Genomic DNA, 16,716 nt, shown 5'->3' with positions numbered 1-16,716 from the left:
ACTGAATACATGCTGCAAATTGTGCATTTTTTCCACAAGTTTTTTTTTGTCTAAATATAGACAACAAAGATGAAGCTAAAAAAAATGTTCTTTTACATTTTTTCCAAATATTTCACATGATGCATCCATTGCTGTTCAGTTAAAGTAAACCTCTTCTAACCATTTCTTGTAATAGTCTCTTTTTTTATTACCATCTGTCACTTTTTCTTCTTTTCATGTTTGTCTCCTTTCGGCACTCTGAAGCGTGTCTTCTGGAAATACAGAAGGTTCCTGGCAAAAAGCCTGGGAATGTGGCCCATGTAAAGGAGAAGGGCCAACATCATCCCTGGGAAAAGAACGATTTTAAAGAAACCGTTAACTGACTGTGACACACGCACACACACATGAACGCACCGTTTACTGTTGCGTAATGTGACATACCTGTGAGAGAGCTCAGCCAGTAGACCACTGCATACTCTTTGAAGGTAAATCCAGGACAGTGGAAGGTGAGTCCATAAGCCAGAGATGGGTTCATGAAAGCAGAGGTGTAGCTCCTGGCTGGAAAATAGAACGGATAAGTCAGGACGTTAATGTGTTTCGCTGGTTTTGAGTGTGAAAGACTTACAAAGTTTGAATAAAACAAGACTTGATGCTTTGTAGTAGGAGTGTCCCGATGCAACTTTTTCCAGTTCCGATACAAAGGCAATATTGCAAGTTTGAGCAATAGCTGGTATTGATATTGATCAGATACGACATCGGCATGAATCGTACATACTTTTGTTACTTAATTAGTAGTGTAGAACGCGAGAAAAGGCTTGATCAAGTGATATTACTCAGAGAACGATGGTCTACAATGGGTATGAGAACAACTGAACTGACCTATTTGTTATTAAACAATGGGTCTCTGGGATACAAGCGCTGCTGGATGCTTCTATTGGAGATGCAAGTCAATTTATTCCAATACTCGGATCCCAATCCGATATTAATATCAGATTGGGACACTTCTACTTCCCATCCCTTCCAATAAGCATAAAGAAGTTTGGACAGACTCACCGACATGAGAGAAGAAAGTGAGTAGAACTGCGATCAGGGGCACCCGGATCAGAGCCGATCTGCGCCTCAGATTCAACTGGATGAGATGAAAGATGAACGCGCAGGCACACTCGGTAAAAAAGCCTTGAACCACGGAGACCTGCAGGGACGTGCCGCATTCTCTCGACATGAGGTTTTTGATCATGTGCATGTCGGTCAGCTCCAGGCTCCAGTAGTACCTGGCTGCCAGCAGGCCCAGGTGAGCCCCAGCGAACTGGGCCGTGACGGCAAGCGCCGTGGGCAGAGTGCCGGCCTCCAGCTGCAGGAACTTCTGCACGACCAGGCTGGGGTTCCCCGACGTTCCGGCGCAGAGCACGCCGTGAGTCAGCAGCAGAACAAACAGCATGGTCACGGTCACATCCTGGCCCAGGCCCCCGGCCCACTGGCCCACCTCCACGATGGTCTGTATCTCCAGCCAGCACGCCACCAGCATGAAGGAGGCGGCGAACTCGGACACAAAGCTAAACCGAGGCCATTTTCTGAGGAGCGTTTGGACCAAGACTGCGAAAACCACCACTGACAGGAAGTACCCGAGTGATGCGTTAAGTCCAGACATGGCTGACCTCGGGTGTCTTCCTCCGTCTCTTGTAAAAGAAGAATGAATGAAGGGTTGACCCAGCAGCAGAGCTTCTGTGTGACAACGTGGCGCACGCACAGACCCATTTCTTATCAGAGACACGTCAGGTTTTTTATCCCAAAACCACCTGCCAAAATACACACAGGCCTTTATGTCAGGTCAGGCAGCTGGCTGTCTTTCAGTGACTGTTTGATGTTGGTTTCCATTCAGTGTTAGCCCAATGATTCCTGCACCGACAGCACTGTTGGTGTGGGTAGGAAATGTACTGCAGTATGCACTGTCAGATAAGAGTTTTAAAACAGGTGAGGTTACAGTGCATCCAGAAAGTATTCACTACTATCCACTTTTTCCACATCTTTTGTTACAGCCTTTATTTTTTTTAAAGAAATAACTCATTTCACTTGTTTTTTGTTTGTTAAAATTTGACACATAAATACCAAACATGGGACAAGCACCATAAACCTTCCAGAAAACCACAAAGATGCTGGAACACTGAGTTCCTTTAAATCCAGGCTGAAAACCCACCTGTTTAGATCTGGTTTTGATTAGTAGTAAGTGGAACATTGATCAATATATCTGATGTATATTTTCTTGAAGATGGCTTTTAACAAGATGTAACATTTATTGCTTGTTCCCAAACTGATGGTTTCCAAACATTTTCTGGGGCAGAGGATTCTTAGGGACTCCCTGTCTCCAACTTTTTGGGGGGGCAAAATGAATCTACGTAGCTGGACACAGACAACAACACCAGTAGCCTACAGGCTACTTGTTAACAAGCTTAAGGTGATGTATTGATATTAGCCAATCATCTTTAAGCTAACTTTACCAGCATCCAACAGCTTTACTCAACTCAGTCGGTTAGTTTGGAGGAAAAACTGTGAAAAGTTCTTCGCGTTTTGCTGGTTTGCTGCCATGATTCTAGCACAGGTGGCTCGGAAAAACAGGTTACCACATGTTAACAACGGATTAAACAGTTTTAACTGCTGATAAAAGTGACAGAGGACGCAGACATGGGAAGTGTGGAAGCCCCTATTGTATCAAATTGACATAGGAATAACAGAGTTGGCCATTCTAAGGTAAAAACCGAGAGCAAACAGCGTTCATGCTTTGTTTTCTTTTTCCATCCAGACGGCTTCCCGCGCACCCCTGCAATGGCACGGCGCCCCCCTAGGGGGCGTGCCCCACAGTTTGGGAACCTCTGGGTTACTGTATGTTTGAACTGCCTTGTTTCTGGAATCAACTGTGGAAATAAACTTGACTTACAATACTGAAAAAAGTTTGTTTCACAAGTTTGTTAAAAGTAGAAAACAAAAAAACCCCCCAAAAAAACATTTATTTAAAATAAATTAACTATTCCTCATCTTCAAACCATCTCAACTTTCTTTTTTCATTGTCTTAGTATTTGCAGCTCTGCCTTCAGTGTTTTTTTTTTTTTGCTACTACCATTGTTTCTAATCTCATAGGTCATACCAGATCTCTGCCCAACTGTAAAACTTTCCATTCATTAGTCATTTCCAGTCACTTCATCCTTATCATTCCTTTTCCTCTGGAGTACTGTCTTGTTTGTATGTCTAAATCGTACAGTCACCAAAGTAAGAAAGTTGGGTGGAGGTCTATTGTTTTTCCCTCAGGTTTGCTTTGCTAAAATGTAAGGTCCTCTAATGGTTTTTGTGAAGTGGGTGACTGTAAATATTTCAAATGTATTTTATGACATAAAGTCATCAGGAATATGAAATTTGAGGGGCTCAGAAATATGTATGTTATAGTTAATTGTTTTATTCATTCTAAAAATAAATAAATAAAAAAAAAATAAAGACCAAATGTTTCCACAATGTCTTTGGCTAACATGAGAAAAACACCTGTAGAAGAATCCCACAGCAGTGTCTGACCATATCATCCATGGCTGTTGTGGTCGTGTACAGTTCTTCTGTGTAGGTACCAGTTAAATGATAAATATTCAATTTATCTTTCATCAGCCAGTTCAATAAATCCATATCTCAACAGTGTGTCTTGTTCACAAATGTACAACTATTTAAAGGAAAATAGGTTTTCCATGTCTATTACCAAGAAGCATTGTTACAACAAAGAACTAATCACCAGGGGTGAAAGTGGGCGGGTACGGTAGGGTACTGCGTACCCCTAAAAGATTTAGCGGGGGACGCAGTACCTGCAAGAGAGGGGAGCGGCTGTCTGCTATAAAACATCAATGGGTTCATTGTGCAGCCGTGAGTGATTAGTTTTTCAAGAACAATCTCAAACGCGACTTAATCAGTTAATAAATAACTCCCCGCCACCCCCACCATTTCATATTGTTTCTGAACTGTTCCTGCTTTGTTAGAGCAGCGATGCAATATGTCGATCGCAGAAAGTTTTGAGCCGATCTCGGCATTAGGTGACAAACTGAAAGCCGCCAGGAGGCTGAGACCAGGACGTCCTCCTCTGATTGGCTTAAAACGTTCGTAACTTTATTAAAGAACAAAAAAAAAGAAGAAGAAAGAAATCAACAAAACGTGTTCAAATGAACACCACCAACAATTATAATCATTATAATTTCAACAAGGTGTTGCGCAATTCTGTGCGTTTCGGTTCAATTACCAAAAATAACTAGCAGAGCAGGAGTTTAAAATTAATCAACCACTGCTGTGTTCACAAGAAGCTTATTAATGATCGCAAAACATCAAGCCTGAAAACCTAATATCATAACGGACTGAATGTTATGATTTTAACGTAATCTCTGGTCAACTAGATGCACGCAGGCGGTTGCCATGGCAACGGGTGTACTTAAATGACAATGGGTGTGTTCACACTGCAGCCTGAAGTGACCCAGAGAGAGAGAGAGAGAGAGAGAGACATCGTCTCCCTCTGCTGCCTCCCGCTGCTGCTCCTCCGCTGTCTCCAGAGTCTGCCGCTGCTCCTCGCCTCCCTGTGCTCTGTCCGAGGCTCAGCTTCTTGGTGTTAATCCCAGTGCTTCCCCCAGCAGGAGGTGCTCCTGCTGGGGGGAGCCGGACCGCTTCCACGGGTCCACCTCTGCCTACTGGATCATTTCAGTGGAGATTTCAGACTGTGGCAGGAAGCCGGAGTGCCCGGAGAGAAACCTGCAAACAGGAAACCTGTCAAATCTTTTTACCCTTTTGTCCCATAAATTTAAATCAGACACATACCAATCAGATTTCTCCAGCCTCAAAATGGTTACTAAGTAGGTCTTCTAGGATTATTGTCTACTTCTGAATTTAATATTTTTAGCTCCTCTCCAAAGGGCCATTTACCATCTTACAGAGGAGGGGCTGGAGAAACTGTAACTCTGGTGTCTGATCATTTCTTCTCATAAATGTAAATCAAACTGTTGGACATGTCTTCACTACAGTCGCTGACTGCAGTGAAGACATGCTTGTTGTCTGCCTTCAGGGTTTGTTCTCCCTTCATTAAATAACAGTAGAAGTCTGACAGCTTTGGATCCCCACAGATGATGGAGGACAGGTGGTACGTCTCCGTCCCAGATTCTGCAGGGACGTTGATGGTCTGAGTGGCTTTTGTTTGGTACCTCCTGGTCAACCTGTGCAGAAAAAACACCAGGACCTTGTTATCGGCCAGACAGTGTTTTTTCTGCCAGGGTGACCCGCAGCCTGAACAACGGCGTTTGCATGCCAAATCCAACCAGTACTCCAGCAGTATAGATATACTGGTTGAGAATAATATTGGTGGAAGGGCAATCACGGCGCCGTTGTTCAGGAGCCTGAGGGAAGTGGCTCGACAGTTAGAACAGGAGTCGTTGTCATACAACTCTCTATTTGTGTCACCACCAAACGAATCCAGCCAGACCAGCACAGACTCCAGCAAACTTTTTATGTCATAGTCCTTTCCCACACCTGATGGCAGCTTCCTCTCGCTCAGCTCCATCAGAACTGGGGAAAGGTCTTTCTGACAAAAATGCTTGCCGGGCTGACTGACAGCTGAGAGGATGAGACTCCCACAGCAGGGGATGGATGCCTCCAGAAAAACCCTTTCCTGAGCGAGACACCGCTTGGTGACGCTCAGGTTTAAGATGCTCTGGAATCCAGCGTTTACCCAGCTGTTGTGGAGCTCATCAGAGAACTTGAAGAAATTCTCCTTCGCTTGTCTTTGTCCTGCAGATGTCCTCCCTACATCTGGCAGATCCGAGCCAACGCTAGCTACTGAATTAACTTCAGGAGAACAGGAAACCTCGACAGCAACGGAAATCTTTGCATTTAGAGGTGGTTTTTTTGGACAAACGAGCAACTCTGTTGTCATCTGAAATATAAAGTTCCCCATCCGGGGAACTTTGTATTTCAAAGGACCTGTGAAAATGCCCTTCAGAGGACTCTTCTGTAAGGAAAGCGATGGGACCAGAGAAACCAAAGCTTTGGCTGTCACTTCACCCACAGCTTAAAAATAAATAAATAAATAAAAAAAAAAAATTATTTATTTATATAGTTTTATTTATTCATTCATTTTTTTGTCATAGTACTCCCAAGAATTTAAAACTACTTTCACCCCTGCTAATCACCCAAACACAAATTTCTTGATCAATACACAAATTGTTAGTTATACCACTGCATATGTTCACTGGTGAAAACATTTCCCTCTGCTCTAACTAACAATAATCCACCATGTTATTGAAAAAAACTTAAATGTTCACTGCTGAATGTCCACATTTCAGGTCAGAACTGCGGGGTAACGGTAGCAGTAAATGTGTGGAAACAGCTCCCGCTACTCACAGCGGAAGTTGTAAAACGTCAGCTAACGTTTTGGCGTGGTGCGCACGCGCACGCGCTGCGCGTATCTGCGAGGGAGAGGGCGAGCTCCTGAAGTGATGATGGCAACAGGGGGAGCGCAGAGGCTCACAGAGGAATGAGAAGTTGCCGGTGATGGCGGATAAACCTTCCACGCTGTTCGTGAAGCTGTTTGCCGCCGGGTTTTACGGTCTCAGCTCGTTCCTCATCGTGGTGGTGAACAAAAGCGTCCTCACTAACTACAGGTAACTGTTTCCCCAGCGCCAGCGCGGCTATGGGGGCGGGGGGAGGCTGCCGAGCTAGCTGTAGTGTAGCGGCTGGGAAGTTGCGGTGGCTGGGGCAGCGGAGGCAGCCAGCCGAGCCCGTTAGCTCCGCTGTCCGCTAGCGAGGTTCTTCACTGCCGCAGACAGAGACTTTACTTCCTTTGCCTTGTTGTATTTTTAAGTCGTTTCTTGTTTTGTACACGTTGACTAACATTGAGGTGCTTTTTAATCTGTCCCTCCAGGTTTCCCTCATCAATATGTGTGGGAATAGGACAAGTAAGTTGGGGTTTCTCATGGCTCTTTGTAAGCGGGTCATTGGTGACTAACGCAGGCAGATAGAGCTGAACTGATTTCCTCTGGCGTGTCTTTGGTGCAGATGTTGGCCACAGTGGTTGTGCTGTGGGTGGGCAAGGCTGCGAGGGTGATCACCTTCCCAGATTTGGATGAGAGCATACCTCACAAGGTAAGATTCACAAATACTCAAGTTCATAAAAGATGCACAATTTAATGTTCTTCATTTCTTTTCTTTGTCTTGTTTTCATGCATTTGTAAACTTAATGTTAAATTCTTGCCTTTCCAGACATTTCCTCTACCTCTCCTGTATGTGGGAAATCAAATCACTGGTCTTTTCGGTACCAAAAGGCTCAAGTAAGCACTCATCTATGCACTGATCTCACAGAATAACGTGACTCGGTGGCTCATTCTCCTCCACTTTGTGTCCTCTGCCACCAGTTTGCCGATGTTTACAGTCCTCAGGAGATTCTCCATCCTTTTCACGATGCTGGCTGAGGGATTTCTGCTGAAGTAAGACTAGCCATGACAAGATAACCCACTTTATTTCTCCTTCAGATGTTGAATGTGACACAAAACGTAATGCCGGTTATTTTGCTCCTCAAAGCGGTCGGATTGAGTTTCGTTGTGTTTGACCCCCATGGCAGGAAGAAGTTCTCCAGGCCCGTCCAGCTGACAGTGTTTACAATGATCCTTGGGGCGTTCATAGCCGCAAGGTGAGCTTCTACTGTTTCCAGGTGTCCTGGCTTTTACCCGCACCGGGATTACCTTCACTACAAAGCGCGCCGTTATCTTGATATATGCTCACAAAAGAGTTGTTGTGACCTTTAGGAGCACCGCCGCCCATCTACAGTAAAAGACACCAAGCTGAAATACAACATGGCAAAAAAAAAAGACTGATTTATATGCTTTTTTTCTCCTCTTTTATGTTTAAAGTGCCGACTTGTCCTTTGACCTGCAAGGCTACGTCTTCATCCTGATGAATGACGTCCTGACCGCAGCCAATGGAGCCTACGTGAAGCAAAAATTAGATGCAAAGGTATGTGGTGGGACCATCTTGATGAATGGTGGCCATTGTTGGGATGGATTCCTGATGCGATTGAGTTCCTGTTAACTCTGGAGAATCAAACCCCTCCTTTAGGGTTTCATGGGTCGCAGTTGTTTCTTAAGTCAAGTTATTTTACTCTTAAAGTAAATTCTTCAACATTGAAATGTGTTTTTTTTTACCCTCAGAAACTACCTTCAGACTGCACTTGTATCCCTTTTCTTGCATGCAATGGGGGAAAAAGTTGAATCAATAATGCTTTGTTAGACCAGGAACGAGTTTTAGCTTGTTTTATTTCAACTTTTTATGTCACAAGAGCAGATTGCTCAACTCTCACATTACAGCAGGATCCAGATTTAGCCCGCGATGTCTAGAGTATACCATCTGCTTGTGCGGAGCAGCACTGATAAAACCAGGGAGTTAGAGATGGGAGACGGAGCTGGACGAATGCGTAGAAGCGGTTCAGCGTCTTGGCAACGCATGACATCAGTACTCTGTCTGGAAATGTAGTAAATAACTCCCCCTTTCTCCTGTTTTTTTTGTTTTTTTGTCACAGGAGTTAGGGAAATATGGATTATTATACTATAATGCATTATTTATGATCGTGCCCACTCTGCTGTTGGCTGAAGTGACAGGAGACATGCAAAAGGTGAGTGATTTGACTCTTCTTCTTCTTGTGTTTTGGTCCTTTTAATTAAAATAAAACTCTGGATTTATCCCTGGCGATTCCACATTCTCTTTTAGATAAGCGTACCACTTCCATTGTGTCCATCAGTTCAATTTCTTAAACTGAATGCCATAAATATGAGCTGTTCCTTGTGTGTGTTGTTTTTTTTTATTTTTTTTGGTAAGTCTTGGCAGGGGCCTTGCGGTCCGCCCAGCCGGGCCTCAGCAGCCCGAGAAGCACAAAGACGCCATTATTCACCTAGCCGAGTTGTTCTAGCCGTTCCAGCAGCAAGTCTGGGCCGAATCACTACAGTAGAGATACAGTCAACGGCGTTTCTTCAGCAGATGGGATATCAGCGCTGGCTCTTAAAGAGGGGAGCGGTGCCAGGAAATTTAAAAACCTTTTCAGTGCTTCCACTGAACGCCGTTCTGTTTCCATCCGCTGAACCCTGACGTTGCCACACCCAAAATCAGTGACTCAGCGATTCCTAATTGCGAGGCACCTTCCCCCTGTTTATGAATTCGTGCTCTTTATTTCATGCTGATTCCGGCGCTTTGCTTCCGACTGCAGGCAGCAGAGTTTGACGGCTGGTCTGATGCGTTTTTCCTCTCCCAGTTCGTCCTCTCTTGCGTCATGGGGTAAGATCTTTGAACACATTCATGTTCGTGTAGCCGCATCTGGAATCTCGCTGAGTGAATGTGGTTTTTAATCGGTGATGAAATCTGGATGCCACTCGTGCTTGACATTAAATCACTTAAACGTCAACTTGTAAACGTTTCTCCTTCCCAACCCCCGTTTTTAGGTTTATTCTCATGTATTCCACTGTACTATGCACACAGTACAACTCTGCGTTGACCACCACCATCGTGGGGTGCATTAAGGTGAGCCGCGCCGTTTCAGTAAAGCTGCAGACGAATGCAACCAGACACCAAACGCATTGCTTTATTGTTGTTGCAGAATGTCCTGGTGACCTACATTGGGATGGTGTTTAGCGGAGACTACATTTTCTCTTGGACTAACTTCATAGGTTTGAATATAAGGTATGAAAAGGCTCTTTGTCATTGAATGTGCTCGGTTGTTGTGTTTTCAAGTTGTTTTCAGAGACAAAAAGATGAGTACGTTTGTTACTCCTAATAAATATTGTACATGATTTGGTGAACATAAAGATAGGCCTTTCATCACTTAGAAACCTTTGGAGACTTGTTGCGTGCTAACTCATTTAGAGTGTGTGTCGTTTGCAGTATTGCGGGCAGTTTGGTGTACTCGTACATCACCCTCACCGAGGAGCAGTCCAACAAACCGAGCGACAGCACCAAGAACGAGATCAAGGGGAAGGTTGTCGTGTGACACAGACACTGGATTTGATTCTTTTAACGCCGGTTAGCGAGAAAACTGTATTTTTAGTACGACTTTTATTTATGGGGAGCCCTAGCAGCAGATTGATTGAAAACGCCGGGAGTGGTTCTCCGTTTCTGCTGCGCGTCTTTAACGGAAAAGGAGCCGCACTGTCACGCTGCTGCTATGGCTACCGAATCCCCCCCAGAGGGATTTTGTTGCAGGATTTTTTTAGATAATGTTTTCACATATCTTATAATGATACTGTACATGGGAATGATGAGAACAAGGGAACAATAATATTTATATTCATGTTTTTAGGTTTTCTTTTCTTTTTTTTTAAGAGGAAACTTTATTTCAGGGTTTGAACATTTCAGAGTTCAATCTTGGGATTATGTATCGTCATCAGCTGTTGTAAGCATGAGCGTACTGACGCATCACTGGGATAAGAGTCATGGTTATTTAAAAGGATCTTTTTTTAAAGCCTTTTCTGTTTTTTGCTGTTTACACTTTGGTACCCTCTGAGAACGACGAAATGCACTGACGCTGTCTGTCCCCGTCTTTAGCCTTTAACGTTTTGCAGTTTCCTGGCAGATGCTGTTGTTAATCTGTTACAGACTGTATGGCAGTGATGTGGAGAGACGATACGAAGAGATTATTTGGATCTTCCTCCTTCAGTATTAGAGTTTTCTGTCGTTAGGGTTATTTATTTTTTATTCTTAAACCCTGTAACCCGTTGTGTCGATTGAAGAATTTGGCAAGCAAAACCTTGTGGGGTTTTAGTTTGCGTTGTATTTTTAAAATTTTTTATATTTTTTTTTTTCCATGGTCGTCTCGCACTTTTAACAGAGGTAGCTCTCACAAAGCAGTACAAACTAAATCTCACCTGCTGTTATATTTGACTGGTGAAACTTGGAGATTATTGTCTGATCCAGGAATTCAAGTTTCTGGCATTTTAAAGTATTACAAGGGGATTTGTTTTATATTTATTCCTTTTGTTACTCCTTTTCTCTCTGTAAGATGAGTAATTATTGATGCTGATAAAAAAAAAAAAATTTGTAGCTGGGAAAAATGTATTTTTTACATTGAAAAATGACCATTAGCATTTTTGTTTTTTTTATTTTTCTCTTTCAATAAATTTTTTTATATAAAGCTCATTGTTAATGGATATAAATTGTTTTGAAATAGTCTTTACTGTTTGTCATCAAGCACAAATTAGGACACATTTGTATTAAATGAGTTCAGCCTGTTTAGCGGTTGTTTTAAGTGCCGAGTCATGAAACGGTTGGACTAGCGGCTAACTCACCAATCACACTCAGGTTTGGGTTTCCTCCATTATGAATTGGCCTCAGTAACCTTCAACTACACTGTGGGTCACTTTGACTTCATATAGGTTCATAATGAACAAATAAATGTGAGCTCTGTTTTTTTCTTTGGTTCTACTATTGCTGCACATTGTAGCTTAAGGGAATTACACAAACTGATTATTTGTTTAGATATGAACCCACAACCAGCAGCAAAATGTGCTTACCGTTACGCAGTATAAATTAAGCTGATTTCACTTGTTCTTACCCCTGAAAAATATGAAACACGACAGATTATGAAACAAACTTTAAATAAAATTTAATGAAAAAAAAGTCATGTTTAGACAACGTGTTTAAAAATCCCACAGATGTGAACGGAAGACAAAACAAATCACCTTAACCCTACAACCTTCATCTCACCTACATAGATATAAATATTGACACATACATTTTTTCTTTATATATTTACATGTTTACACAAGAAAATACGATTTAAAACAGCTACCAGACAACATTGCATTGTTTTTGCCATTAAAAAAAAAAAAACAAACACCTTCACCAGTCCAGTCCAAACTTCAGAGTCTACTCAGCTCCAAATATCTCAGGACAGTTTCTGGTTGTGGTTCTTTCCCTCAGGTCAGATACAGTACATGTGCATCCAAGAGCAGCACAAACCAGAGCGACAGACGAGAATTTACCCATATATTAATTTTGAAAATACTTGAAAAGGAACTGAAAAAAAAAACCAGTTGAGTAACATCTTCTTTTCACAATATAAAGCAAAATAAAATGGTACAAACGGCATGTTATGTTGGAAAACATAACAGATCATACCCACTATGACATTTTAGTTTCTGTTGATGTCCGTTTCCCCCTTTACCAGATAATTTAACATAAATACAGCGACGTACAATAATCTGTTAAATAAACCAAACTAAAATCCTTCACCTGTATGTACAAAAGATGACTCTTTAGAAAAATATTATGCATTTAAAAACTTTAGGTGAGATTGTAAATGACTGTAATGCAACACACCAACTAGGAACAATGGCACCTAGCAAGAGGACATTATAAAGTAACGTTTATCAAATCGTTATTTATGAGCGCATCTGTAGTGATTGGCTCTTTTTGTTTTCTTCATAAAACACATCTTTATTGGTATGCGTGCTACTGTAAGCACCCTGTCAGTTTTATTACTAATCCCTGAGGTTACAGCCACAGGGAAAACAAAATGTCAACTTGATACTACATAGTGTTACCACAGATAATTCATCAAAATAAACCTGAACTGAGATTCTAAACGTAAAAAAAAAAAAAAAAAATCTTCCAAATGACTTCTGCATCAGTGCAATCACTAAATTCTTCAGGTAGGTAGGAATGCTGCTCAGCTGAACTGATGCTATTCCCAGCAGCTAACAGACATAGAAGGTCCAGCCAACCAATCAGATGACAGAACCAACCCGCTGCCATAAAGCTCACAGAGTGAACTGCCTCCATGACAAACGTAACTTCTGTGACAGTGCGAGTCTACCCTGGAGCTTGCTGTACAGCTGTCTAAGTGTTCATACCCGTCGTTTTCATACCACATACCAGCCAGGAGAGCTAAAGATAGCACACCCTTCCACTCTGAAATGTGAAAGGTGGGACAGAAAGCCAGACAAACCTGCAAAACTACAAAACTGCAGAAACTCCACCCTAAACAGGGAGAGCAGGAGTGAGCTGTGCAGAAGCACTTCCTTCAGTGAAGGTTCTGGTATGTGGGTATTTAAAAAGAAACGGTGCAATCCACATTAACCCAACTATTCCTACACGACCTCACTTTTTTTTAAATAGCAAAAGCATTCAATTGACGTCAGTTAATAGTACGATACCGTATTACATCTGTAAAGGTAAATAAAAAGAAATCTGAAGGCAACCACAGCTGTCAGCCAATCTAGGTGAAAGGTGAGGCATTGCAGGCACTGATTCATCTCTCTAAAAATCCTGAGGCGAGACAAGAGGGACGACTGCCACCAACCAATGCCCGTTCCTTTCATTACTTGTGAAAATTCAAGGAAAACCGGGATCACCTGACGTTTCGCCTCAGATTAAATAAAAAAAGTAAGGATTTAAATACGTCCACCGCTGCCAAATATCAAAGATTTATTTGATTTTTTCGGTAGCGTCGCAGTAAGAGATTGGAGTCCAGCTGAAGGGTGTCGGCTTTACAGATGTGAGAGGTTCTCTGCCATGTAAGAGAGGCTGTAAAAGTTGCAGCCAATGCAGCAGAGGTTACACAGAGAGGACAGCAGCCGGTACACCCACAGGCGCCTGCAGAGATGCTTGTATTTCACGTCCGACTCGCACAGCTTGGCGTAAGCCTCGCGGTTAGACGAAAGTCCAATATCCTGACCTAGGCCGCACGCCTGCTCGATGAGATGCATGTCGGCCATTATCTCTGACGTCATTTGGCCAAACCACTGAGCGTTGACGGCCGCGACCGTCACCGACACAAAGAAGATGAAGATCTGGAGACGAAACATCGGGTTTATGAGGAAAAAGAAGGCGAGACAAGCAGTCACATCGAGGAAGACAAGAAATCCATTGCAGTTTGTGGTTTTAACGTGACAAAGAGAGTAGAATGACTATTTTTGTACAGCATATAAACCCCCAACATACCTGAAACGATTCCCTGTCATCCAGTATGTCTCTGGGATGGTACACAGCGTAGATGGAGAGGTTAAAGAAGGCACAAGCTGAACCCAGGTGGAGGTAGAACGGAACAAGACGACTCTGAATAAACCCGTAAGTGTGTCTGTTCAGGTTGTTGTCCATCACAAAGCCTAGAGAAATCACAGTTTTTCTCTTAATAGTTAATACTTAAACTAGAACATCATTAATAAGATAGTTCTCAACATTAACAGTTTCTGATTTGTGGCGTTGAAGGTGATTGTCAAGAGTTAATTTATTCACTATCATGACTGATGGTACTTCTAGAGTACTTTTAAGAAGCTGCTCTTTTGTGGCCTACAAGAGATTCCTTACATTGTTCTCATACTTCACAACTTAAGTTGATGGTGTACAAGGAAACTTTAACATCTTACTCTTTTGTCGTTTTCTACTTTCTTTATAACGAGTCATTTAGGATGACAGCTTTATTTAAATGTTCAGAATGTGGCATGTCAAGATAATGAAAAAGCCCATTTATTTATTCCAAGGTATTATCCTTACAGATGTTATCAGAAATGTCCTACATGAGCTCAAATAACAAGAACAGAGCTTCTTTCTTCCTCTGGTTCTTGTGGAGCCGGATCAGATTCTCTTACTTTTATCACACAGTCAGTTTTTGTTGTTATTAAGGTGTACAGTTGGCATAACAGACTGTTTATACCAGCTGTACCAAAAATTTATTATTTTCTGGAAGAAGGAATTCATTTTTGCCAAATGTTTTTGATATACATCCTAAAAAAAAAAAAACAACAAAAACACAAGACTCAATCTGACACCCAATTGTGTCTTCCAAAGAAATGCCATAAAATCTGAATTTTCATCCAAGTGCTTCTTCCATGACTCCTTTTGAAAATGCCTACTTTTAAAAACAACCTGAAATCTCAGCAATAACACTGCAGTACCGTTTTTGTTTTAATTCTACAAGAGCATCTCCGGTGCTGGAGACGTTTCTTCTCACGGATCACACAGCAGTGACAGAGAAAGCGTCACAAGGTGGAAAGTCACAAGATAAAGTTTTCACACGCTCCCTTTTGCAGAAACAAACAGCACCTCACAAGTAATCAAGAACATTATAACCTCAGCTGATCACAACTGTTTTTACACTACAAGTGTGCCCGCTAAATGTTAGCTTCTAGTTTTAGTTATTTTGTGATTTGATACTTTATAAACAAACACTAGCTGAATCTGATTTACTGTCCATACGCTGTAAATGCCGTGGGGTTCTGGTCCGATCGAAAACTGATAAAACCATTAACATCCTGCATGTCATGCCTGAACACTTCCTTACTGTGCGCTAACGTCACATCTACACAAATCGACATATAATGAATAAGTAAAACTATCCATATATGCACTGCTCACAAGAAGTTATGATAAGTCTGCTTGAATAAAAAGAACTTTAGATCATTTGCCGTTAACATTTATCTACTGTGGACTTAAATATCCTGTGTGTGTGTGTTTGTGTGTGTGTGTGTGTGTGGTACCCACTTGAAATAAAAGTGACCCAAATTTGCATCCCCCAGTAGGTGGAGAGAAGCAGCAGCTGCAGCAGCTTCATGGTGTAGGTCGGCTCCTGGTCAGTCGCCATGATGTTCTCCACAACTTCTCACCTCTCTGGTCTGTTTTCAGAAAAAAAACAAAAAAAACACTGTGCAGATATACACTGTGCCTCCTGCCTCAACTCCAACCTTACCCCCTTTGTCATGAGGGTACTTGATACTGCATTAGAAAGACCTTTTGAATAAAAGTCCCTCTAAAGATTGGACGATAGCTTCCAAGAGAGAGAAAAAGACTATAGATTCAATACGTCAAAAGAAATTTATCGAGGGTGTCGTCTGTCTAGCTTTCTTATGTTTTTGAGATGTATTTCTGTCAATTTTGACATTAATGCATTTGAAACTTCCGCCCTGTTGTCAAGGTAACAGGCTAGCAGGGCTTGACCTCACCTAACGTGTGTGAGATTCTACAAGCTATAGCCAAGAAGACCATTTTCTCTTTTTTACACCTCAAAATATGCGTGTTCAAAACAAGTAGTGAAACTGGAAATAGCATTTAAACATACTACAAAGAATTAATATAGAAAGCAGTAAATACTTTGATAGTAAAGAAATAAAATGTCTTCAGTCTACCTCTTCATCGTCGGGGCAAATTAGTGAAGAAGAGAAATAAATTCCACTAACCAGCAGCTAACAGGTAGTTGAATAACCCACGATTTATTACAAGCGAAGTCGTACTGAATTCAACTGAGAACGCGTGAATAATAGTTAAGTTGTAACATTAAAAGTGAAGCTCGGTTTACCTGTGTTGTAAAAGGCGTCAGGAGAAATTTCTCCGGTCAGAAACGGCACTCACTTTACTTGCTGACAGCCTCGTTTGCTCCTTGAGCTCACTGCAGTCACACCGGTTCAGGGGGCGGAACCTCTTCTTCTTCTCTGGGGTTTATAGTAGTTTTCAACCCAGTCAAGTTGCATTACCGCCCCCTGTCGTGTCATCCGGTTACTGTCTCTTTTTTTTTTCCAGTAGTCGAAATGAATCGACCACCAGTTTTTTTAGCTTCTCAAATGGACTTGTTCTTAGTCTGCCATTATTTTTTATAAAACAGACTAATTCAAATTTACAAAAAAAGAAAAAGAGGAAATATGATTATGATGTCACCAAAGGAGGAGAATTAACTTTATTATAAAATATATTTTATTTGTTTGA

General features: G+C 41.9%; 3 protein-coding genes across 4 annotated transcripts; 1 reads left to right on the top strand and 2 right to left on the bottom strand.

Annotated features, from left to right (window-relative positions):
* Positions 1-87: 87 nt before the first annotated feature.
* On the bottom strand, positions 88-2,270 carry aqp12 (aquaporin 12). The gene is made up of 3 exons (XM_007550617.2): positions 1,033-2,270; positions 421-537; positions 88-325 (listed from the first exon to the last, which is right to left on the bottom strand). Exons 1-3 carry the CDS (start codon positions 1,625-1,627, stop codon positions 198-200), a joined length of 840 nt encoding a protein of 279 aa, XP_007550679.1. The 5' UTR covers positions 1,628-2,270; the 3' UTR covers positions 88-197.
* Positions 2,271-6,374: 4,104 nt separating this feature from the next.
* On the top strand, positions 6,375-10,946 carry slc35d1a (solute carrier family 35 member D1a). Its single transcript, XM_007550616.2, has 12 exons — positions 6,375-6,644; positions 6,905-6,938; positions 7,039-7,125; positions 7,243-7,310; positions 7,395-7,466; positions 7,601-7,669; positions 7,890-7,992; positions 8,555-8,647; positions 9,236-9,303; positions 9,468-9,546; positions 9,623-9,705; positions 9,907-10,946. Exons 1-12 carry the CDS (start codon positions 6,535-6,537, stop codon positions 10,010-10,012), a joined length of 972 nt encoding a protein of 323 aa, XP_007550678.1. The 5' UTR covers positions 6,375-6,534; the 3' UTR covers positions 10,013-10,946.
* A 655-nt stretch (positions 10,947-11,601) lies between these two features.
* On the bottom strand, positions 11,602-16,523 carry LOC103137077 (transmembrane protein 205). 2 transcript variants are annotated; one of them, XM_016670777.1, is made up of 4 exons: positions 16,366-16,523; positions 15,502-15,632; positions 13,963-14,126; positions 11,602-13,811 (listed from the first exon to the last, which is right to left on the bottom strand). In XM_016670777.1, the coding sequence occupies exons 2-4, from the start codon at positions 15,599-15,601 to the stop codon at positions 13,509-13,511; spliced, it is 567 nt and encodes a 188-aa protein (XP_016526263.1). In that variant the 5' UTR covers positions 15,602-15,632; positions 16,366-16,523; the 3' UTR covers positions 11,602-13,508. The 2 variants fall into 2 exon arrangements, with proteins under 2 accessions (XP_016526263.1, XP_007550677.1); XM_007550615.2 differs by having other exon boundaries at positions 16,313-16,519.
* Positions 16,524-16,716: the final 193 nt, after the last annotated feature.

The sequence above is a fragment of the Poecilia formosa genome, unplaced genomic scaffold, assembly GCF_000485575.1.
Source record: "Poecilia formosa unplaced genomic scaffold, Poecilia_formosa-5.1.2 Scaffold37, whole genome shotgun sequence".
Lineage (NCBI taxonomy): Eukaryota > Metazoa > Chordata > Actinopteri > Cyprinodontiformes > Poeciliidae > Poecilia > Poecilia formosa.
Note: the sequence above shows the minus strand (reverse complement) of the source record. Positions and strands in the feature narration are given on the sequence as shown.